Genomic DNA, 24,564 nt, shown 5'->3' on the forward strand with positions numbered 1-24,564 from the left:
ATCTAAAGACTTGTTTGTCAGTGGTCCATGCCAAGCTGCAAAAGGTCGATAAAGATTAGCAATGTTACATTTCTTAACCCTTTGGCAATTCCCTTCTATTTGGAAGAAGTTTTGCTAGTTACTTGAGATAAAAGAATCTATTGTATTAGCCTAAAAATATCACCTTTTTGTAGGTATGAGCGCTTCCTGAAGATTATGATATTGAGTGTTCTCAAGAACACTCAAAGACCAGTAAAATTTTGGTTTATTAAAAACTATCTTTCTCCTCAATTTAAGGTATGTTTGTACTGTTTTCTTTTTTCTTTTTTTGTTCCGTTTCCCCTAACTTCTACCCTTCAGCACCTTATAGAGCCTTGCATAATTGAATCTTCTATATTGATAATTAATATCATTTCTTATACAGGATGTCATACCTCACATGGCTCAAGAGTATGGGTTCCAATATGAACTCATCACATACAAGTGGCCAACATGGCTGCATAAACAGAAAGAGAAGCAACGGATTATCTGGGCTTACAAAATCTTATTTCTTGATGTTATTTTTCCACTTTCACTTAAAAAGGTACTTACTTGTACAAGTCCTTGGTATCTACAATATTGACTCAAGTAGTGCCTATATTTGTAGGGAATAATCCCATTCTAAGTAAACTGCATCTTCCTGTGGTATTTCGATCCAGGTAATTTTTGTGGATGCAGATCAAGTTGTAAGAGCAGATATGGGAGATCTCTATGACATGGATCTAAAAGGAAGACCTCTTGCATATACACCATTTTGTGACAATAACAAAGAGATGGATGGCTATCGCTTCTGGAGACAAGTTCGTCCTTTTGTTTTATTTGCCTAGCTGTTATATCTCAAACAGTGTTCTTGCTAGATTATTTTCTTAGGGATTCACAACATCTAACTTTTTATTTTTTTTAAAATTTTGTTGTTAAGGGTTTTTGGAGGGACCATTTACGTGGAAAACCTTATCATATTAGGTAAAGTTTTTTTTTTTGGCCTTTGCCAATGAATCCTGCTGTGAGAATCCTACTTATTCTATTTTTCTTTGATTAATGATGTTCCAACAGTGCTTTATATGTTGTTGATTTGATGAAATTACGACAAACTGCTGCTGGAGATACCCTAAGGGTATATTATGAAACTCTTAGCAAAGATCCAAACAGTCTTTCTAATCTTGACCAGGTAATCATTTTTGTTATCTTTTTATTTATTAGATTTGAGCTTTGGTTTTATGTAAAATAGAACGTTGTCATATTGGCATCAAATTTGTTTTGACCTGTCACTTTGTCCATCTTCCAATTCTTTTATAAAGCATCTTAGTCTTTTCAGTAATGCATTGAGGCGGCTAAAATTTACAGTTCCTATTTATGTTTTTCGTGCCACTACAACGTTAGTTTTAGTCACCTCCAGTTTCCCTACTCATCTTCCGAGAACAGTGTTAGAGACCGACTGTCATTACATTAAAGTAGAAAGAACAAAGAACATGGTAGATGTGTAAAATCATGGTAAATTTATCTCAATCATCCTAAGTTGTTTGGAAATATGATTACTGATTGATTGGTAAATTTTAAGATTTTTATTGTAAAACCAAATTTTCATGATAATCAACAAGTTAGATAATTTATTCTGACTATTTGAACTTATCTGATTCCGTCATTGGGTCTGCTCAGGATGATACTAATAAATAAACTCGACGAAGTGAACCTTTCAAACCCCACTTCATTTTCCTGATGATTTGTTCATATATCTTCCTCGACCTATCATTCCATCAGTAATTTAAACTTGTTTCATGATTCTATTTTTGCTTGTGCATCTTTACTAGAATGACCTAATACTTGCCTAGCACCATATTTAAATTTCATTTTTTCCTAAATGTAGCATATCATCAATCGCATCATTCTTCTTTCTCCATAACACCAATTGGACTTTGTTTCCCACCACACTTGTAATATGAAGAAATTATCCAAATTGGACCCTTGTTAAATTTCCAAATCAGACCCCTTTTCCTAGTATTCCCAAGTTCATTGCTGTTGGACCGAAATGCTTATCACTGTATATTGAATTGTTTTACTGAACAACTTGACTACTGCAATAATTCATTTAAAAAAAAAAGATAAATATTTATTTAATTATTTGATATTTGCCTTTTTAAAAGAAAGAAATTGAAGCTGAATATTTACAATTTCATTCGATGAATCTGCTCTACCAAACATCTTGATAAAAGAAAATTAGCTTATTTTTATGTTTTAAAATTAAAATAAATTACCGATAAAATTAAATGGAAAATTCTCTTTTTTGTTATTTTGTTGTATTATTTCAGTTCATTAATTGTTTCTTCAAACAACTTGAGAGTGTCACTGTATTTATCAAGTTCTAAGATAAAAGAACTTATTGGGATGGAATAATTCAAGTTCAGTCCATCAAGCTATTTGACCAAATTGCTTGATGGAATGGAAATAATTAACTTGCCTTTTTACAGTTAAAGAAAATACTTATAAAATTATGACCATTTGCCTTTTTTACATATGCTGTGCGAACTTCTTCAAGATTTTTAGTGAAACAGTGGATGATATTTTAATTTTAAAAAATGGGAGGAACTTGATTTGGGCATTTCAGAAAGGTTTGATTTATGCAATTCTCAACATTAGTAGGTTGATTTGGGTGATTGCTCTACAATAGATATTAGCCTTTTATGCCACTTTCTCTTGTGATTGGGTCATAAATCATAGCCCTGCATTTTACTTTAATATCCTCTTGTTCAATTGTGCATATTCTAATTAGAAATTTGTATTTCATAATTTTAGATCTGAAAAATCTGAATATTGAAATCAATGACATGTAAATCTCTCACCATCTCTATATGTGCCATGAGTTTTTTATTTTTCTTGTTTGTATGTTTGCTGTCATAATAATTTAGCTGCCAACTAAGCATCACTTCTGGCAATTCAGGATCTTCCAAACTATGCCCAGCACACTGTGCCTATATTTTCTCTTCCGCAAGAATGGCTTTGGTGTGAATCTTGGTGCGGAAATGCAACTAAGGCAAGAGCAAAGACCATCGACCTCTGTAATAATCCAATGACCAAAGAGCCAAAGCTACAGGTTTGAAATGTTCCAACTCTAAACTTTCCAGGCCTAACTGATTATCATTTATAAAATCCTTCATCACATACAGGGAGCTAAGAGGATTGTTCCCGAGTGGGTTGATTTGGATGCGGAGGCGAGACTTGTGACTGCAAGAATTTTAGGTGAAGAAGTTGAGTCAAGTGAAACCGTGACCCCGCCATTGTCACCGCCTTCTACTTCACAGAGCAATCATCAAAAAGATGAGTTGTAATTGGGTTGGTAATGCTCTGCTTCCCCAAAGTTCTGTGATTTGGTAGGATAACTATCAGAGGAACATGTTCATGAATGAAGCAATAGTATTGATCAACTAGAGTTGGAAACGGCAAGAACAAGTACTTGTCGCCTGCCACTGATTTATCACCCTGATATATTTCGTATTTAATTATTCTGTTGCTAGTTAATCTGCATCAGAAACTGTCCATTAGGCGCCCATAAAAATTTTGACATTGCCCTCAACCTCAAAGTCGAGGATATTGTAAAAGGTTGGTATTCAAATGAGTTTTTCTTTTCTTTTTTTTTCGCATTTTTAACAATCGGATGATGGTTGATAGATACCATGTGTGTGAGTTTCAATCTATTACTACTGGTATCACTAGAGCCTATCCCATCCATTTCACTAATACAAAAGGAACAGCAGATCAGGATCTTGATCAAAGCTAGAGTGGGCAGAGGCAAGGGTGCTATTGATCTACACCGACTGAAGAGAGAAGGTTCACCAAAGGTATGGTTTATGTGACAATTCTAATTAGAACAGTTATCATTTTGAAGATGTAAATTTTCGCTTATTTTTGTTTTCACATTACTTTCCTTTTCGTGCTCGGTTATATGCATTTGATGTCACCATGCCTCCTATCTGTCGTTAAAGAACTCTATCGTCGAAGGTGAACTGTAACCAACTTCACCAAATGCCCCACATTGATTCTAATTGCATACACTCACCAGCCAACTTTATTACTCATGGACGGAGATCAGATTCTCTGGTGACTAATTTTCGGGAACTGTCAATGTTAGATGCTCCATTCACAAATTAGAACTATGATTAAGTGTCTATTAAGTGCCTGCAGAACAAGATTCTGTACGGGAATCCATTAATTCTTTGACACCCTAAACTAATTAACTATCTTCCACCTTTTGGCCTCATTGCATCCCTGAATCACTTCGCTCAGAAGCCTCTCAATGATATTATTAACTTTGTTAACTTTGGAAGTTCATGCCTATGCAAAATTGACTCTCCGGTACAAGAGCGGCCTAGTGATATGTATAAAAGAAGATGATTCTTATCATCGAACAATATTTTACCTTACTTAAGCTTACATTACATTTTTAAGTATTAAATTCATACAAGATTAGGTACGAGGGAACAAATTCAGTGGAGAGTGTTTGGCTAAGAACAATGGCGATGGTGAAACCTGATTTGATTTTTTTTAAATAATAATAATAGAGCAGGATTTAAGTAAACATATTGCCAATTAGTGATGTGTGGAGCCTACGAGAAAATTAAAATAAAACTGATTAATGTGTCTCCTCATTTCTGTTGCTTTCTCTATTGTGCCCTTGTGCCCTGTATTGTGCCGCAATCCGCACAGGATTGTAAATGAATTAAAAAGTTAGCGTTCACGAGTAAGTTTGAAATTTAATTTGATCGTTCAATATATATAAAATTAATTAAACAAATAAATTTAAATAATTTTATTAAATTAAATAAATAAATTTGAACGTATATAATTTGATGAATAAAGATTGTAAATTATTCATGTTTATCGATAAAAATTTTAATAAATAATTAAAGAAATATTCAAAATAAGCAAATAATATTATATTATCAATTTTCATAATTAATCAAATAAATTTAAATTATAAAATTTTTAAATAATCAAATAAACTTATTCGATAACATACGAGTTTTATCCAACCAAACGGCTGCTTTCCGTTTGCGTCCCTTTGTGCTTTATCAGCGTCGCTATATAAAGCGCTCGGCGAGGTGTGGGCGGCCTACCGTGTATCTCTTCCGCAGCTTTACCTAGTCGGGGACGTATGGACTCGCCCTCGCCGGACACCGCCGCCGCTCGCCGGCATTACTTCGCCTTCCTCCCTTCCCTCCCTCTCCGCCTCAGGAAGGCCGACGAACCCCTTTCCGCCGCCGCAACTCCTCCCTCCGACCACCGCCTACAGGCTACGGTTGCCAAGGCTTCCGAAAAGGTGCCGACACGAAGCAAGCCGTTGCGCCGAGGGAGTCTGATCGGATTTGCGGGCCTCGCTTGGGAGCTCCTCATTTTTGGATCCCTCGCATTGAATCTGGTAGCCATCGCTTTGTTCGCCTCGCCCTCGCCCTCGCTGGACAAGGGTGGTACGCCTCCTCTGGGCTTCGATGCCGAAGCCTCCGTGGCGGAGGCGGCTCTCTTCGGGTCGCCGCATTCCGAGGGCCGGGAGGAGGAGATCGTGCCGTCGGAGGAGATCAGCGTGTCTTCCACCTCCGGCTCCCGCCCCGCCTCCAAGGATGCCATGATTAACCTTGACCAGTGAGTGTTCTCATCGCCGCTCCGACTTTTTCAATCAATTAGTCGAATCAAATCGCCCGATGAAAGATAATAAATGGTCGCCGATCTTTCCCTCTTGTTCCTTCCCTTTCCATCAAGTTTGAGCGGAATCAATGCTTGCATGAAACTCCTGTTTGGTTTCAAATTTTCTATCATCTTTCTTCCTCCTTGTTTGCTCGAAACAGAAATATTAATTTCATTATCACCGTGGAGCAACTTGTATTCCAATCAGTCCCTTTTCCCGCCCCTCTGAATGCTATGATTAGATTTAGATAAACTAACTCCTGAAGGGTTTATCATCGTTTATCTAATCATTAAAATTCTAGAATACCGTATGAATTCCGAATCAATTCTATAAAATGCAAAATAAATTAAACATCCAAACCGAATTTAAATTCAGAAACATTATCACTGTCTCGATGTCACCTGAAAAAGATCTTTAAAATGCAACGGAGTGGATCTTCCGTAATGGTGAAGGTGACGGTTTCGTAATCTTTCTCTCTGATGAGTTTCAAAATAGTTCCGATCCCTTAACATCAATGGAGATTTGATAAATTTGTGAGTTATATATAAATTAACATATAAATCTACCAATGGAGAAATAAACTATAACAAAAATAAGTGTAAAAATCTTCACTTTTCTTCTGGTATTTACTTTAATTTGCTGTTTTACTGAGCCATGATTCCCCAGCGGAGACCCAACCATGTACGAATCCTTCTGGAAGAGGATGGGCCACCGGGGGGACATCACCATCGCTGGGTGGCAGGGCATCAGCTATTTCTCAGATGTTACCAACTTGTGCTGGTTCCTTGAACCAGAGTTTGATCATGAGATTCGTCGCCTTCATCGCCTCGTAGGAAATGCTGTAGCTGATGGCCACTACATAGTCGTTGGTACAGGTTCGACGCAGCTCTTTCAAGCTGCCCTGTATGCTTTATCTCCTCCCGATACTCCCCATCCACTTAGTGTTGTTTCTGCATCTCCATACTACTCAGTAAGTTCCCTTAGATGCAATGCATAGAGCCAATTCTCAAGCTTAATTTCTAGATTCGTTGCAATTGTCATTGTGCTTATTATAATTTCAACCATCATGAGGATTGTGATAGTCTGATAGTTCCTTTTCTTAATGGGTGGTCAATGTCTCCATTAATTCCTTGGTATTAACTAATTAGATAAGCTAGCTTATTACATGTAGACATAAAGACAGTGGTCCCTATGAAGTAGGCATCTTTAATTATTGTAGCTATCTTTGTGGAGTATCTTTCTGAGCCTACTTCCTTGGCCACAGATCTTACTTCCATTGTCGATTACATGTGATGTTTAGTGCTGTAGACTGGTCGTTCATTTGTTGCAACTTTGTTTTCAGTTAGTGCCCCATGTTCTGTCTCACATCTCCTTCAAATATGTATCTCTGTTGACAGTGTTCCACTTTTATCATGCATATTGGACTTTTATGCTTCACATAGTTAAAGTGCAAGAAAATACCTGTTTCTTAGTTGTGAGGGGCACGTGCTAAGTGTTTCTGCACTCAAGTTTTGCCCTTGATCAATTTAACTACCACTTCCAGTTCAAGAAAAATAATGTCAGATAAGATTGTCCTTGCAAGCCAATGAAATTAATTTTTCTATTTACGTTTACTACAATTGAACTAGCCAGTATGCTTGAATCAACATAGTAAGACCTCTCTCAATTTACTGCTGTTCCAATGCATATACATCATGAGTTGTCTTCAGTTGTTTCAGTTATTCTACTAATCTTAAGGAGCATAGATTATTGGAAAAGAACCCTTTTTCATTCTGGATATGTTGTAAGCGACGATGATAATTGCAGTCGTATCCAGCCGTCACAGACTACCTTAGGTCAGGGCTTTATCAGTGGGCTGGTGATGCATCAGCATTCAAAGGCAATATTTACATAGAGTTAGTATGCTCCCCTAACAATCCTGATGGCTCCATTAGAGAAGCAGTTCTGAATTCTGAGAATGGAACGATAATTCATGACTTGGCATACTATTGGCCACAGTACACCCCCATAACGCATGCAGAAGACCATGATATTATGCTATTTACTGTCTCAAAAACAACAGGTCATGCTGGAAGTCGACTTGGGTAAACTTCTTTCCTTCATCTGCAACAAGTCTCCAGTTGTCTCTCTTACACTATAAGTTCATTTATAAAGGTTCAAGCAATGATTGTCAGGTGGGCTTTAGTGAAAGACAAGGATGTTGCCAAGAGAATGATCAAGTTTGTTGAGCTGAATAGCATTGGAGTTTCAAAGGATTCACAATTTCGGGCAGCTAAGATACTCAAGGCCATCTCAGATGGTTATGAACATCCAGATCCAAAGAATAAGTACAAACTCTTTGATTTTGCTCAGCTACTTATGTCCCTGAGATGGAAGAAGTTGAGAGAAGCTGTGAAGGTCTCAGGCATCTTTAGTTTACCTGAGTTCCAGTCATCCTATTGTACTTTCACAGGGAAGAGGACTGAAACATATCCAGGTAATCCTTTTCCACTTGGTAGAAAATAGTTCTGTTCCATCTTTGAAATCCTGAAATTTGATGTCAACGACATTGCATCTTAATGCAAATGTGCACCTATGCCTAACCTCGGCTATGCTATTTTGATTCGGCTATGAGTGCAAGCCACGGGTGCAAATCCTAGTGCTAAACATGACTATTTGTAGAAATTTTTACACAGTCTTTGAGTTCTAGTTTGAAGGAGGTAGATGAAGAGGTCAACTTTTAGAGGGTTGAAGTAGGATTCCTGTTTAATATCCTGACTTGTTATCTATTTATATCTTAATTATACCTTTTCATTCATTTCATGTTATTGAAATTCACCTAATCTTTTTGTCTCATTAATTGTTGTAGCTTTTGCCTGGCTCAAATGTGAAAAGGAAGGAGTAGAAGACTGTGAAAGTTTCTTAAGGAGTCACAAAATCCTGTCTCGGAACGGCAAGCATTTTGGTGCAGCCCGTAAGTATGTTAGGATAAGCATGTTGGATCGCGATGAAACATTTGACCTCTTCGTAGAACGGCTTTCTTCCCTCACTTAAGGCATCATTTCATAGAAAATAAGATTTCTGCTTGTTTTTCCAACTTTGCTTTTAGTTATTTGGTTGCTTATTGATTGAAGAAAAAAAAACAAAACTTCCTTTATATTCAGTAGTATTATAGCTCTATCAATAGTTGAATTTATTAGTTTTACTTTGTAAGAGAAGGCTCATTGTAATCTTACACTACTGGTGATCCACAGTTGATCTAAGAACAAAGATTCCCTAAACTTGCAGTCATCCAAGTGCTCCAATTTGTGGGATCCTAATCAAAGATTCTTTGTCATTCTAACATTCAACTCAATCATTCATTCACAATGATCAATCATCCACTTCTCCACTGGTTTATGACCATCCCATTTAGTTGTCCATGTCAGTAATGATTAAAGAGAGTAGCAACAAGAGGATATGGACGCTGGAAGGTATGGCCATTAGCAAATGCTTGCTATGGCTAGTTGAGGACCAACCTAACTTTCTCAAGCCTTATCAGCTTTCACTAGAAGAGCAAAATCTCAACACAAACAGAACTTCAAGATTTGACAGTTATGATTTCAACTAATAACTCTATTGCAGACGCAATCGAAGATGGTATATCGATTTAGGCATGATCTTACTATCAACCATCTCTAAATACTTTTGTACATAATTCTATATTATTCGTAGATGCCATATTCATGTGTAGTTTTGCCAAACACTAGCAGACATCTCTTAGCTCTATTTTTTTTTTAAATCTATCTTGTAAGTTTGTTTCTTAAAACATGTTCCCAAACACTCCCTTTGGCCTTCATGCACTTTGACATCTATGCTGCCATTTGGCCGAACAGGTGAAACTATTAAAATACCTTTCTCAGTGCTTGTCACCAAGTGCGCAGGCATGGTCATGCAAATGCATGTTTACAAGTTCAGTAAGATGCATGTCCTCAAACCTCTTTTCTAGTCAACTATTCAAATGCCTCACCTTGTTTTCCATACCAAGTTCACTTTGCCCAACATCCACATATTAATTAAAGGGGGGTCCAGGGCAGTGGCCCCGTCAATGTGGAATCCCGAGGAAGGGATTGAACCATATTAATTCTATTATACGTAGTCTTTTTACATTGTAAAAGACTATTTTGTAATTTAAATTCGTGATTACAAGGTCACACGGTAGTAATTTTACAGTTGAATCAAAGTTTCATTTCAACCCACATATTAATTGTCTTTTGAAATTGAAGAATCCCAACTGAACTGGAACTCATATAAAAGGGAAAAGATATATTGGAGGATATTCAATCGGGAAGGCTCTCTTTGCTGACATTGTAGTTATTTGTTAGGTTCCTCTCATGATATTTTTATGGTTTAAAAAGTTTACACTAGTTTAATCTAAATACAAACTGCTTCATTAGCATCCCTAATTAACCTTATAAAAGAAGAAAGACACTTTGTTCTAGCTCTTACTGTATGACATTTGTTTGGATAGAAATGAGAGAACAAGTTGTAGATTAATTTATCTTTACAAGTAAGAAAATATATGATTTATTAAGAGGAGCTGCGCGATGGAGAAAAGAAAGTGAAGACAGACTTTGAGGCCCTAATTGGAGGGATTAAAAGCAACTGATAGCTTAGTACAATAACAGAAAATTAACTCCATTTTTTACATCAATTATGTTTTCTTTGGGTCCTCTTTTCAATAATTCGAGAAATAAAAGAAAAAAGGAGCAATGGAAAAACAATTTATGTCAAGTGCATGTTAGCAATGATGCGTGGTTGGTTTCGGGTTTTGTCTAATAGCTAGTTCTTCTGGAAATATCTCAAACTTGTATATATTTTTTTTCTTCTTTATCATATTAGAGAAACTTTTGATATTATGGATCGATTGATTGTTAAAACTTCTAATAGATCATTTTTGAAAATAGGGAATTTGAAACATTTGTTAAATTTGCATTAATCGTTTTTTCTTAAAAAAATAATGTTCTTACTTTTGAACAACTGTTCGTCATGCCTTTCACTAATCTGAAAAGTTCAGGAAACAGATGGCCTTTTGCTTGCAGATTGCTTTTTTTGCGAGAAGAAATAGAGAGATCACAACACAAAAATTAAGTTTTGTTTTTCTTTTTTAATTTTTTTTTCTTATTAAAACACTACAAGATTGCACATAGAACAGAGATTACACTTTGCTGACACTAATCATAATCCAGAACACATTTCAGACAAAACTAGATTGCACCACAAATTACAAGCTTCTTAGAAATGTCGATTAGTCGTCGTCTTCATTGTGGTTTCAAGCAGTAATTAAACATGTCAGCAGAAGGCATAACCACGCGCGCCGCCGCCGCCGCCTCTTCCTCGGTCGCTGCTAGCTGGTGGTTCGCCGTCGTGACGAATGCACCATTGTAGTAGTTCCCGAAGCAACCGGGTAGAGGAATGGAGTAGTCGACGACGCTGATGCCGGTGCATGCGGTTCCCGACACGTTGAGCAGGATCTGCTCCAAGGCCTCCAGCGCCGCGGTCAGCTCCGCGACTCGCGCACGGAGGACGGCGTTGTCGGCCTCCATCGCCGCGCAGTGCTGCACGGCGACACAGAGGATGGCCACAAGCTGCCTCTTGTCTCGCCGTAGCCAGCTCACTTCCGTCGTCAGCTTCTCCAGCTGCATCTGCTTCCGCAACCGCGACCGCCGCGCCGACTCCCGGTTCGACTGCATTCTCTTCTGCCGTCTCTGCCTCACTATCAGCTCTTCCTCCGATGCCGCCTCGGGCGGCGCCGTCGCCATGGAATTGCTTCAAAGTTCGAAACTTTCTTCAAAGTGCAATGCAAAGATCAAATCTTTCTCATAAATGTAAAATAAAGATCGAAATGCTGCACTCGATGTCAAATGGACTTCATGAGAAAACGTAAAACCAATAGAGGAACACGACGGAGAAGGATTGAACCAAGTTCATGAACCCCGAGAGGAGGATCTCATTCAGGAAAACAGATGGCATGGACGAGAAACATCAAGAAGGGCGATCCTATCGTGAATGCCAGAGTGAAGAAGTCGAAAGATCAGATTTTGACACTGCGAATCACAAAAATTGGATTTTGATACTGGTGATGGCGATCGGAAATCCAGACCAAAAGTTAAGAAGAACGTGAATTAGAGGGCCAGAGCACAGTTGCAGACAGAGAAAATAGGGAAAGAAGATGGAATAAAAGCAGCGACTTATAGAAATTAACAATTTTTGAGATATTACAGGATTGAGAAAATTATTAGTCTGAAAAGTGCAACAAGAAAGGTAGAGAGAGAGGAAGAAGCTCTTTTGGAATCTACTGCGAAGGTTGTTGGGGGAAGGTGATGAGGCATGTGAAGAAGAAATGAGATCTTTCACAAGCATCCAATTCCAGCAGGTGAACAGAGGCCAGAGAAAGCTTCCATCTCTGTTGCATTTGTATTGCCAATTCCTTTCATTTTAATTTGATTTTTTTTATAAAAAAAACAAACTGTAGAACAATATTTGTAAGAACGGCATAAGTCTTGTTCAGTGTGTGCCATAGATGTTTTCTCATTTATAATTTTCTAATTCAACATTTTCTTTTTCATTTGAAGGTAATTAAATTCCATTAGTGGCTATGATCAATTCTTCTAAATGCATATATATCTAAAGAAATTTATAGATGTCTTCCATATTTAACAATTACTTTTGGCTTGTTAATCCAATAAAAGGGAAAAGTATCATTAAAGGAAAAGATCATTTACCTCCAAAATTAATCAGGCAAAAAACTCTATCTAATTTTAATCAAAGGAAAAGATCATTTACCTCCACTTGCATCATTCCATCAATTATCAAGTGAAACATGAGCAGTAAACAAGATATACTACATGTTTATTAAGCACATTAAATAGGCAGTTCCCAGTCGCATTAGGAAATTAAAAGGGAAGATTATCACTTTCATAGAACTTTGTTTCTATCGTATAATATGTATTGTCAGGTGTATCCTCAATAGTAGTAGTAGCTAGAAGCCAGCATAGTATGAGCTCAGACCAGCTTCAGAATCAGCTGATGGACATTGAACGAGGATACGAAAGCGATATAATGGCCAGAGTTCATTTCCCTTAGTCTGGCAAACTTTTCTGAGTTTCGATCTCTCAGCGAACTTCGAGAGCAATTGGGCTTTCTTCTTGTATTCCACTCTGACTGGAGGAACCAACAGGAATAGTATTATCCAAGTCCTCTGCCTCAGTGACGGAGTCTGGAACTCTCGTTTCTCCTCTCCTTCCCTCGTCTGAACTTGCAACTGACTGCGCATCTCCGGTAGGCTGCTTTTGGGAAAGTGGTTTTGGGCGGTGAATGGCATCGGCTGCTCCTGGCATCACAATGGCTGGTGGTTGAGGTGGAACCCATCCCCGCGGCTTCCGTCTTTCGTTAGATCCAACACCATAACGCAACTGCTTTTGCTGCTCTTCGGTTTCACCACCAGGGCTCCGAGGTATCATAGCCATTGGCATTCCTCTCTGGTGGAGGTCCATATCCATCGTCTATTCTCGAACCCAAGTGTTCTTCACTCGTTTCGCGCTGCAGGGAATAGTTTGGTCTCTGCTGAACTGAACTGAGCAACCTCCCATGGCTGTTAACATACGTCAATTAACGTACAGACCAAAATGCAACAAAGGAAAATTACACAGGTCCAACTCAATGATAAAAACAAAACAAAACAAGCTCAAAATGTGCAATATTTGAACATAATCTTGAAACAACTTGATTTTTAAAAGGAAACTGTCATTAAATGATGATTGCAAACATTGATAAAGAGAGAAAAAGGCTCACATTTTCACAGCCAATCCTACTGATGTTGCCATTAAGCTGTGATAGTCCAGAATATTTGGGATTGGTGTTAGGAATCTTACCCCATTGAACTTGATGCAAGGACATAGCACTAATAACATACAAATCTCATAAGCAGCAATTTTTATTCTTTTACTAGAGTTTTCGTTGTCATTCTTCTACCTCTTGCACCCTCAATTCCAGTAATCCAACTCATCTAACTCTAGATTCTATGAATTCTTTTCAACATTTACATAGCATCTTAAAATATTCTCTCATTTCATGCTGTATTGGAACATCTATGCTATACACTATCTGTACTCGCTTGTCTATCACAACACAAAAATTAAGTTTTGTTTTTCTTTTTTAATCTTTTTTTCTTATTAAAAACACTACGAGATTGCACTTAGAACAGAGATTACATTTACTGACACTAATCATAATTCATACCACATTTCAGACAAAACTAGATTGCACCACAAATTACAAGCTTCTTAGAAATGTCGATTAGTCGTCGTCCTCATTGTGGTTTAAAGCAGTGTTTTTAAAGGCGTTTTGGAGGCGCGCCCCGGCGAGGCGTTCCAATACGGCTCTTCGGCAATGGAATAGGCGTAAGCCATTAAAATAAATAATTAAATAAGTTATTTATTCAACAAGACTGCATAGTGCAGTCGATTAGCATGTCTGACTTGGGAACCAGTGGTCGTGGGTTCGACTCCTACTGGAGTCATTTTTGTAAAAAAATTTTATTCCTTATAAAGAATTTAAATTAATTCAGCAAATAAATAGAAAATTTTCTTAACATGGCTGGGGCTTATTTCAATTTAGAATTATTTATTTTTTAAATGATTAATATTGAAGACAAGGGGAATGCAAGTGTGTATCGAGCATTCAAGATGCGTGGAACGTCATACCTGAGGGGTTTATATAGGACAAGAGGGAGTGATACCTTCGGATCTAGCTGTTTGTGATTGGAGGAGAGGACGGAATTACTGGATCATGCTTGTGACAGATTCCACCGATCGGATGGTTCCTCCATGCGGTTTATCCTCTATGAAGGGCTGTGATTATACGGGACCAAGTGGGGAGACCTGGTGTATAATCCGCTTCTTTTGGATAAGTTAAGGGAGGGAGGAGGCACATCGATCCATTGCTGTCCTCTCCGCGTCGAGAGTGGTCGATGTGTACGGTTGAGATGCATGGACGCATAGTATTCTCAATTGCACTGGTGGGGTGTGCTCGGTTTATCCCGAACTCGATACCTGCTCTGTTACTGAAAGGATCAGTACGGGGTCTCTCCCCGGAGGTAGGCGTATGATGCCGTGACTGTGTTAGGAGGTCGGCCTGCGATGTTGAGACCAAGGCGTGAGGTCGGCATCTGGATACAGTTCCCTTTCGTGGAGTTACAAGGTATTGGATACCGAGATCTGGAGGAGCTTGGTTGGTGTAATGGTTTTAGTTCCGACCTTGCAGGCAGGTAGGCTAGGGAGTGTTGTGCCTACCGGAGCTTGTCGAGTGATGATAGGGGAGATAGCCGATCTGCTGGCGAGGTCGGATTATGGGGGCTTCTTATAGGTAACTGTGGACCAAGCCATGGGGAGTTCGGCTGGGTGCGCCGAGCTCGGTTACTGGCTTGGGTTATGTATTGATCTTTTGATGGGGTGGCTTGATGACCGTTATGAATGATCTAGGCGTGAGGACCGTAGTAAGCAGGCTTCGGGACCTGATAATGAGGTCGGTTCGCGGAGCATATGCTCTAGTTGTTGCGTGGGCCATTACCCCGAACTGCGAGGGGCTCGTGTGATGTACTAAGGCGTGTGCCGAGCTCGAGTCAATGCGGGTCACGGATGATTATACTTATGCGAGAAGATTGGGATGCTTGGCCGGACTTCCTGATCGTGATACTGGGGAGATGAGTATGCTACCGGGGCCATGGGTTTGACCTGCCCTCTTCTCCCTTACAGGAATTAGGTTCTTCTTGTCGGACGTCACGTCCTTGCCACATGTCCTCTGAGGGACCCCTTTTATCCTACGTGTTTGCCCACGTCGTTCCATCCGGATCAATGGTATTAACAAATCATTTTTTTCAATAATATTGTTAAAACGAAATAATTAATATAATATTGTGAAAATAAATAAAATTAAACCCACCATTTTGCTGCTTGTTTAGCTTTTTTTTTCTTCCCCTTTCATTGCTTGTACAACTCTTTACTATGAACTGAAGCTTGGTGCAGATTTGTGCCAATCCAGACCTTTTTTTTGTTCTGTATTTATTTGTTCTAATCCGTTGCAAAACTGACAAATGTGACCAAGTATTTGGCCGATTTCCAGTTTTTAATCTTTCGTTAGTCCTCAGATTGCATCCGTTTTCAGATTCAATACAAAGCTATGATGAAGAATGACTGTTCTCTCAAATGAGGTATTTCTTTGATTATTAATGGTTCTACTGAGCTTATAATACATTTTTTATAAGATTATTTTTAAATAAAATTTACTCAAATACTAATTTTTATTAGGGAGTTGTATGCCGTCGTGAAAACATCAAGAATCTTCATTCCATTCGTGTTTATATACGATTGAATAAAAAAAATGACACGAAAAATGTAATATAAAATTTAATATGATATATTTAATTGCATGGATATAGTATGAAATTTAATATAATGTATTCAACTGTATGGATGTGAATTCGGATCTGTGTTTAAATTTAATGTTATATTTTTATATAGTGTTTTATGTTGAGTTTAACTAACATAATATATGATTATTTAAGGTACGTCATATGATTAAAAAATAGTATAAGTATTAAGATAAAAAAAATTATGGTACAAATAAAAAAGGTCTCTTCAAAACACCTATTTTAATATAATGTATTCAACTGTATGGATGTGAATTCGGATCCTGTGTTTAAATTTAATGTTATATTTTTATATAGTGTTTTATGTTGAGTTTAACTAACATAATATATGATTATTTAAGGTACGTCATATGATTAAAAAATAGTATAAGTATTAAGATAAAAAAAATTATGGTACAAATAAAAAAGGTCTCTTCAAAACACCTATTTTAAAAAATATTGAAAGGTATTTGATTATAATTTTTACTTTAAAAATATATATGTTTTAAAGTAAAATTTATATTAAAAAATCAAAGTATAATATTTGGAGATTAATAGTGTTTTATGTTTGATAAATCATCATCATTACCACAATGTTTAAATACTTAATCAGATTACAACAATATTTAACACTACAAAAAAATCCATGATTAACGACGGATTTAGCGACCGAATATTTTTCGGTCGTTAAAATAACGACTGAATTTGCATTTCAGTCGCTATTTAGCGACTGAATTTATTCGGTCGCTATTTAGCGACTGAAATTTTTTCGGTCGCAAATTTACGACCGAAGTTAAAATTCAGTCGCTATTTAGCGACCGAAATGTAAATTCAGTCGCTATTTCAGCGATCGAAATTTAATTGGGTTGGTATTTTTTTGAATCGGACGATAAGAAAAACATTTAGCGACTGAAATTATATTCGGTCGTTAATATTTAGCGACCGAAATCTGGTTCGATCGCTAATTAGCGACTGAAATTTGGTTCGGTCGCTAATTAGCGACCGAACCAAATTTCGGTCGCTAAATATTAACGATCGAAATTGGATTCGGTCGCTAATTAGCGACTGAAATTGAGTTCGGTCGCTAATTAGAGATTATTAACCTGATTTTTTCCCTTGGTTTTTTATCTGAATTAGCGACCGAACTCAAGTTCGGTCGCTAAATAAAATTTAATGATTATCAAATATAATTTATAATGATTTAATCTTAAAACTATTATTGATTTTTGTTTAAAAATTATTTTCATCATTACTTTTAAAACTATTTAAATTTTTACTAAGTTGTCTGACGTCACACCTTACTCCACTCAAGATTTCTTTCCGCCTTTAATTTCTCTCAGCGTCCCTTAAAAAACAAGCCCACAGGACATTATTAAGAATTAGCGACCGAACTTGAGTTCGGTCGCTAATTAACGACCGAACTCAAGTTCGGTCGCTAATTAGACATTATTAACCCGGTTTTTTTTCCTTGGTTTTTTACCCGAACCCTAAAGTCCCGATCTCCTCTCAAGTTCGTCTCGCCGCTGCGTCGTCTCTAGTTCATTGATTGTTTTTAAGTATTTTTTTCATATACCTAAATTTCAATCATCTAGTATTCTCATCATATTCATTTTGTATTCTGCTTCCAAGGATACTGAAATCCTGACATGTTATGTTCTCACAGATCTTTTCCTTCCTGTAATGAATATCGTAAGGTGGAAGCTACAGTGTAACATCAGAATGGTTGAGCAGGATGGAAGCTGAGTCAGCGATCAGAATTTCGTAAGGTGGAAGTTTCAATTCTTCTCTATCTTTGCGTTGGCGAGACTGTTATAGAGAACTACTGCAAGCATGAGATCTGGTCGGAGATGTGTCATTCATTATTATTTTCTGTTTGATCTTTTATTGTAAAAATTATTCCTGTACGAACAAGTTTATCTTTTAATAAAAAAAATTAATTTTTTTATCATTTAGATAAATGTGTGATATAAAATTTAAATGTGGAATGTAAATATAGATGGTATGAGTAAAAATTTTAATAATGATTGTATGTTAATTATGGAATTTTGATAAATTTTTTTTAATGATGAAATTTAGCGACCGAATCCACATTCGGTCGCTAAATTTAGCGACCGAATCCATCTTCGGTCGCTAAATTTCACTATAAAATATGCTGTAAATTTATAAATTTAGCGACCGAAGTCAGATTCCGTCGCTAAAATTAGCGACCGAATTCAGATTCCATCGCTAAAATTAGCGACCGAATTTAGATTCCGTCGCTAAATTTAGCAACCGATCTCAGATTCCGTCGCTAAAATTGACGACCGATTTTAAATTCCGTCGATAAAATTAGCGATCGAATTCAGATTCCGTCGCTAAATTTAGCGACCGAATTCAGATTTCGTCGCTAATTAGTGACCGAATTTGAAATCGGTCGCTAAATCCAATTACGACGAAAATTTTTATGATTTTTTGAATCGGTCGCTAATCGGTCGCTAATTGAATTTAGCGACCAATAATTCAGTCGCTAATCGATATTTTTTTTTGTAGTGTAAATACTCTTAATATTCTTTTGTAAGTAGATGTCTATCTGATCCTTTCTCTATAGAAAATGGAAGACGTCTATTTAGCTAAAATTATTAATGTTAGAATATATTTATTAATTTAATTAAAATTGTTTGTTAAAACGAAATAATTAATATAATATTGTGAAAATTCTTTCCACGCGTTGTGCCGCTGCTTATTTTAATAGGCTATGATTCTAGTCTCGGCGGTACCATTTCTTGCAAACCTTAGTCTCGGCGGTACCATTTCTTGCAACCCTTAGTCTCTGGCGGTAGGGATGAGCAAAAATTCAGTTAAACCGAATAAATCGATCAAACCGAACTAAATTTTTAATTCGGTTCGGTTATTTCGGAAATTCAGTTATTTTTTTTAAAAAAAATTGGTTAATTCGGTTCGGTTTCGATTTTAAATTTTCTTATTCGGTTAAACCGAATAAACCGAATTAATTAAATTAAAAAAATAATTTATAAATTTTAAGTAAATAAATTTATAAATCTATAATTTATTAGTAAAATTTTTATAATATTTAAAAAAAATCGGTTAATTCGGTTGAAAACCGAATTAACCGATAAAATATCGGTTCGGTTTGTTCGGTTTTTATTGGGAAATTCGGTCGATTCGGTTGGTTCAGAAAAAATCGGTTTATTCGATTTCGATTAATTCGGTTCGATTTAGTTCGGTTTTAACCGAATACTTACCCTTACTCGGCGGTCCTAATCTGGGCGGAGGAGAAAGCGATGGCGGCCCCGGATCAAGCCGAGAGCCTCAATGAGGCAAGCAAAATCTTGGTTGGGAGAAAGCGGTACGAGATTGCCATTGAAACGTTCACCGAGGTAATCTTTCCCTTTTCGCTTCGTTTCTATCTGATGTCTAGATTTTTTTTTTCCTTTCAAGTGCTTAGGTTCAGTTTAGTCTGATGATGATCAGTAAAGCTTATTATATGTCTTGTCCTTTCGCAATCAGGTAGGCATGATCAGAATAGCTTATCCTTATCATAAGCCTTTAAATTGAGTTTCTAGTAGAATTTGGCTGAGTTGTTTGTATTTGAGTTCACTTTTGGTATATTTTTTTATGCGGGTAGCAGGTCATCTCTCTTGAATCTTGAGGCCTTGCTTCTCGTTTCTATCTTCATGGTTTAGTGTGAATTTTAAAGATTGTGAGATCCATGTTAAGTTTTTATATAGGTAACTTCTAGTTACTTGCCTTGTTCCTGAATATTTTGTTGGAATGCCGTAGAAAATAAAACAACTCCACCAAGGGTAAGGCACATAGAATATTCTTAATGAAGAGACTATGTCTCCATTATGTCTTACTTGAGAGCTCATTTCTGGAGATCAATACTCGATGGTTCTTCAGTTCTTAAACTGAAGGCATGCGCCATGCATTGCCCTAGCCACCTCATTTTGCTAAGTAGGTATATAGAATTCTTATTAGCTTAATCTAAGTTAAGGTCAGTGTTATATGAATTATGATCTGATTAGTGCCACTACTTCATTCAACATGTCTACAGCTAAATAATCTTCGGGAGGATGCACTTTTTTCTAGAATTTTTTCTGTGATTTTCTTTAGCTATGTTAAATATAGATGATGATATAATAGGAGATAGAGCTCAATAGCGTAGAAGGATCCATATAGCCGACCCCACTTAGTGGGATAAGGCTTGGTTGTTGTTGTTGTTGTTGGTAGATCTTGTATCGAAATTATCATACAAAGCTCTGGTTTCTTATGAAATTTCCACTTTTTGGTTACAATTTTTCTTCATATATTGTACTTGGCTATCTAGTTTACGCTCCTTAATTCTTCTTGGCATAACTTGTATTTTCAGGCTATTACTCTTTGTCCAAATATTGCAAAATACTATGCAAACCGAGCTATCTGCTATAGAAAATTGAGGTCTGTATAATTTTTCTTTTTTTTTTCAATATCAATTATTCTTTAGCGCACTGTTATCAGTTATGCTTGTTGGGTTTGATAGATAGTGGACTAAGGTTGAGGCTGATTCAAGGAGAGCAATTGAACTTGACAGTAGATACTTCAAGGTGATTCTGTCTCCTTGCTTTTTAAAAATATATATATATATTTTTTTTTATTTGAATAGTAAAGTTTGTATCTTAACCCTTATCTGGTATCTATGTTTCTTACTTGCCATTTTGGACTTGTCTAAAAGACATTGTTTATATCTTAGTTTGTTCTAAACCAGATTTGACATGCAGGCCCACTATATCTTAGGAGTTGCATTAGTGGAGTTGCAGGATTTTGCTGGAGGCATTAAAGAATTGGAGAAGGTTAGCTTTGTATTATCTAACTATAACTGTGAATAGTTTCTAGACTAGTCAGGATTGATGCCAAATGTGGAACTTGATTTTTTTTGCATAATTTGTCAAACAATCTATGTCCCCTTTCAGCTTATGTACCTTAAAATTACATTACAATTGTCTTCAGTCACGTGGTCATCATTAAAAATCCTACCCTTGTGGAATTGGGAAAGAAAATTATTCAATTTTTATTAATCTGTTGAAGTTTAGATTTGAAATATCTTTTGTTAATCATGTAGCTGAATGAAATTGGCAATTGCAGTTTAGGGGAGGATAGCGAGGGTGATAAACATCAACTATTTCATACAAAATTTTCCACTTCAGTTATTAAACTTGTTAAAGTTTAATGTGTTAAAGGATCTGCATAACCATACTTCATGGTTTTAACCGTTGAGTTGTGAGCATAGTCGGTTTCCCTTTGCTTATTTCTGTTACAATGGTTGTTTCAGTGGTATATCTCAGTGCTTTTGACTTAATATTTTGACTTGTGCTCTTATTTGTCTAGTTTTGGCATTATTTTTAGTCATACAGTCACTATTATTTTATCAAAATTGTCAATAGACTCCCCCTGATAACCAACTTGAATAAGTCAAGTGTGAAGTAAATGAAAGAAGCTTCTGTCTAAATATAACAAATCATGTATTGAGTAGAAGAAAGAGCTTCCTTGTGAATTTTCAAAATGGCAAGAGAGTGCACTTAAGAAGCTACAAAATGGGTTCGCCATCAAGCTATTGAAAAGTAGTTCAAGGTTGTAGGTGATTGAGTCATTGCTTGCCACCTAGGCGAAAAGCAGTAAGTGGAGGCGGTCAACATTAAATTAATATTAAGTGATAGGTTCATCACCTGGTGATGGCAAAGTCCATTCGTTATGCACATCCATACTTCACACTTCCCTCAGATAATACCCAAATAATGTGATCTACCCAAGCTACCTTGAGTGCTAACTTAAGTCGTATATACTAAAAATTAACAAGTTCAATATTAGAAACGGGTAATATATGAGAAGATGCTAACACAGGAAAGTAAGATTTGTTCCTAAATAAGTTCCTTGTAGTATCAAATATAATAGTGTCTTTGCAATTTACTGGGTCAAGATCTGCATTCATTGACATGTGGGAATGACAAGAAAAGAAACACATCTGAAAATTAATAGTTTGACACTGACCTACCATTGTGACCTCATCAATGATTGCAGTTCTTTCAGTGTTCAAGTTGAGGAAGAACAAATTGATATCATATTTTTAGTTATTTGGTTTTCAGGCTAAAAATCCAGACATCCTCAATAGAAGGAGATTATTACATATAGTCAGTGGATCAATTTGACTGAGATGCAAGACACATTATGCTTAATATCAAGACAATAGAGCTGAGAAATGATGTATTGTCTTCAGAGATATTGAAGAGAAATAGTACATTGGCTTGAACGACTTCAGATAGATGAGTTAAAGAAGCAGAATATTAGATTGTCTAGCCTTATTTTAGAATTTTCAGTATTAAATGAAATGTACAACATAACTTCTAGCCGGATATATGATGATATCAGCATAACTTTTTTTAATTGAGACAAGCAATTCTAGCTTATGCTGTTTAGAGGATCAAAAGTGCAATGGATCAGAAGTGCAATTCTAATTTTTTAGGTGTTTTTTCTCTTTTGTACTATAATTAAATAGTCAATAATCATGAGTATACTCGTAGAATATCAGTTTCAGTTTTATGTTTTTCAAAATTGTCTTCGATTTCATTGGTGCTTTTATTTCAGTAAGTTACAGTTACTTTGGTATATAGGCCTTGGACATTGAAGGAAATGATAATCAACAAAGTGAGCAAGTGATGGAGATCCGTAGGATTCTTGCCAATGCAAAATATAGAGAATGGGAATTCTTGTCTAGCAAGCGTGATTCGAAGCTGTTAAGTCTCAAGTACGTAGCAGTTATTTAACCATTGAGTTACCAGGTTCAATTTCTTTCCAGTGCAGGATATCAGGTTTGATCAAGTTTTAGTATAAAGTATAAACCAAACCTTCATTTATGTTTCAGGGAATTTTGTGAAAAAGCTTTGAGAGAATATCATTTTCGCCATGATTTTCAAGCGTCTAATGAAACAGGGAATGATCTTATTGAGCAACTCAAACTCCTTGATGAAGTGTTTCGAGAAATTCAATCTATTAACATGCCAACAGAAGTAAGCATTCAACTCCTTTCTCAATTCATTCTATTTATCTAGACCATATTGATAAAATACTTGGCATTTCAGGTGCCTGACCACCTTTGCTGTAAGATTTCACTACATCTCCTCCAGGATCCTGTAGTCACGCCTAGTGGTATAACATATGAAAAAGCTATGATAATGCAACATCTAGATACGGTAATCTGCAAGTTACTGTCAGTAGAGCTTCTGTGTATTAACTGGATATGGAGGTTGAGTTCTTTGATCTGTAGGGTGACAACTTTGATCCATCAACTAGAGAACCATTGGAACGAAACCAGTTGGTACCAAACCGAGCAATCAAGCACTACAAAAAAACCCATGATTAGCGACGGATTTAGCGACCGAATATTTTTCGGTCGTTAAAATAACGACTGAATTTGCATTTCAGTCGCTATTTAGCGACTGAATTTGTTCGGTCGCTATTTAGCGACCGAATTATAAATTCGGTCGCTATTTAGCGACTGAAATTTTTTCGGTCGCAAATTTACGACCGACGTTAAAATTCAATCGCTATTTAGCGACCGAAATGAAAATTCAGTCGCTATTTCAGCGACCGAAATTTAATTGGGTTGGTATTTTTTTAATCGGACGATAAGAAAAAAAATTAGCGACTGAAATTATATCCGATCGTTAATATTTAGCGACCGAAATCAGTTTCAGTCGCTAATTAGCGACCGAATCCAATTTCGGTCGTTAATATCATTTTCGCCATGATTTTCAAGCGTCTAATGAAACAGGGAATGATCTTATTGAGCAACTCAAACTCCTTGATGAAGTGTTTCGAGAAATTCAATCTATTAACATGCCAACAGAAGTAAGCATTCAACTCCTTTCTCAATTCATTCTATTTATCTAGACCATATTGATAAAATACTTGGCATTTCAGGTGCCTGACCACCTTTGCTGTAAGATTTCACTACATCTCCTCCTCGCATGCTGTAGTCACGCCTAGTGGTATAACATATGAAAAAGCTATGATAATGCAACATCTAGATACGGAATAATGCAAGTTACTGTCAGTAGAGCTGTGGACTGTGTATTAACTGGATATGGAGGTTGAGTAACCTAAATTATAGGACCTATCTGTAGGGTGGCAACCTGATGAATTTTAAAAAATTAATTAATTAAAACCATTGTAATAACCAGATTGGTACCAAACCGATAATCAAGCACTACATTAAAACCCATGATTAGCGACGGATTTAGCGACCGAATATTTTTCGGTCGTTAAAATAACGACTGAATTTGCATTTCAGTCGCTAAATAGCGACTGAATTTGTTCGGTCGCTATTTAGTGACCGAATTATAAATTCGGTCGCTATTTAGCGACTGAAATTTTTTCAGTCGCAAATTTACGACCGACGTTAAAATTCAATCGC

At 36.6% G+C, this 24,564-nt stretch overlaps 4 protein-coding genes across 4 annotated transcripts in view; 3 read left to right on the plus strand and 1 right to left on the minus strand.

Moving 5' to 3' along the window:
- The window catches only part of LOC141814000 (UDP-glucose:glycoprotein glucosyltransferase), a 38,092-nt gene extending 34,446 nt beyond the window's left edge, over window positions 1-3,646 (plus strand). Inside the window, exons 30-36 of the mRNA XM_074702002.1 lie at window positions 174-276; window positions 404-562; window positions 678-818; window positions 938-981; window positions 1,072-1,186; window positions 2,954-3,106; window positions 3,180-3,646. Coding sequence (XP_074558103.1) covers window positions 174-276; window positions 404-562; window positions 678-818; window positions 938-981; window positions 1,072-1,186; window positions 2,954-3,106; window positions 3,180-3,341 — 877 coding nt within the window. The 3' untranslated portion in view covers window positions 3,342-3,646. The remainder of the gene's footprint in view (window positions 1-173; window positions 277-403; window positions 563-677; window positions 819-937; window positions 982-1,071; window positions 1,187-2,953; window positions 3,107-3,179) is intronic.
- A 1,515-nt stretch (window positions 3,647-5,161) lies between these two features.
- LOC141813782 (tryptophan aminotransferase-related protein 1-like) lies at window positions 5,162-8,785 on the plus strand. The gene is made up of 5 exons (XM_074701764.1): window positions 5,162-5,649; window positions 6,359-6,662; window positions 7,499-7,776; window positions 7,867-8,168; window positions 8,541-8,785. The coding sequence occupies exons 1-5, from the start codon at window positions 5,165-5,167 to the stop codon at window positions 8,723-8,725; spliced, it is 1,554 nt and encodes a 517-aa protein (XP_074557865.1). The 5' UTR covers window positions 5,162-5,164; the 3' UTR covers window positions 8,726-8,785.
- A 2,186-nt stretch (window positions 8,786-10,971) lies between these two features.
- On the minus strand, window positions 10,972-11,472 carry LOC141813599 (bZIP transcription factor 44-like). The gene has a single exon (XM_074701556.1). It carries the CDS (start codon window positions 11,470-11,472, stop codon window positions 10,972-10,974), a length of 501 nt encoding a protein of 166 aa, XP_074557657.1.
- Window positions 11,473-19,399: 7,927 nt separating this feature from the next.
- On the plus strand, window positions 19,400-23,511 carry LOC141813600 (E3 ubiquitin-protein ligase CHIP-like). Its single transcript, XM_074701557.1, has 8 exons — window positions 19,400-19,495; window positions 20,488-20,559; window positions 20,642-20,701; window positions 20,876-20,947; window positions 22,763-22,896; window positions 23,014-23,158; window positions 23,231-23,341; window positions 23,416-23,511. Exons 1-8 carry the CDS (start codon window positions 19,400-19,402, stop codon window positions 23,509-23,511), a joined length of 786 nt encoding a protein of 261 aa, XP_074557658.1.
- Window positions 23,512-24,564: the final 1,053 nt, after the last annotated feature.

Source organism: Curcuma longa, chromosome 20 (assembly GCF_044706935.1).
Source record: "Curcuma longa cultivar G26 ecotype Majalengka, Jawa Barat chromosome 20, ITB_CL_G26_1.1, whole genome shotgun sequence".
Classification (NCBI taxonomy): domain Eukaryota; kingdom Viridiplantae; phylum Streptophyta; class Magnoliopsida; order Zingiberales; family Zingiberaceae; genus Curcuma; species Curcuma longa.

Bases quoted from the DNA above. Each gene is read 5' to 3' on its own strand.
- LOC141813599 (XM_074701556.1), bottom strand. From the start codon at position 11,472: ATGGCGACGGCGCCGCCCGAGGCGGCATCGGAGGAAGAGCTGATAGTG.
- LOC141813600 (XM_074701557.1), top strand. From the start codon at position 19,400: ATGGCGGCCCCGGATCAAGCCGAGAGCCTCAATGAGGCAAGCAAAATC. The intron at 19,496-20,487 runs GTAATCTTTCCC...TTGTATTTTCAG, and splicing joins CCATTGAAACGTTCACCGAG to GCTATTACTCTTTGTCCAAA. The intron at 20,560-20,641 runs GTATAATTTTTC...TTTGATAGATAG, and splicing joins GCTATAGAAAATTGAGGTCT to TGGACTAAGGTTGAGGCTGA.
- LOC141813782 (XM_074701764.1), top strand. From the start codon at position 5,165: ATGGACTCGCCCTCGCCGGACACCGCCGCCGCTCGCCGGCATTACTTC. The intron at 5,650-6,358 runs GTGAGTGTTCTC...ATGATTCCCCAG, and splicing joins GCCATGATTAACCTTGACCA to CGGAGACCCAACCATGTACG. The intron at 8,169-8,540 runs GTAATCCTTTTC...TAATTGTTGTAG, and splicing joins GAGGACTGAAACATATCCAG to CTTTTGCCTGGCTCAAATGT.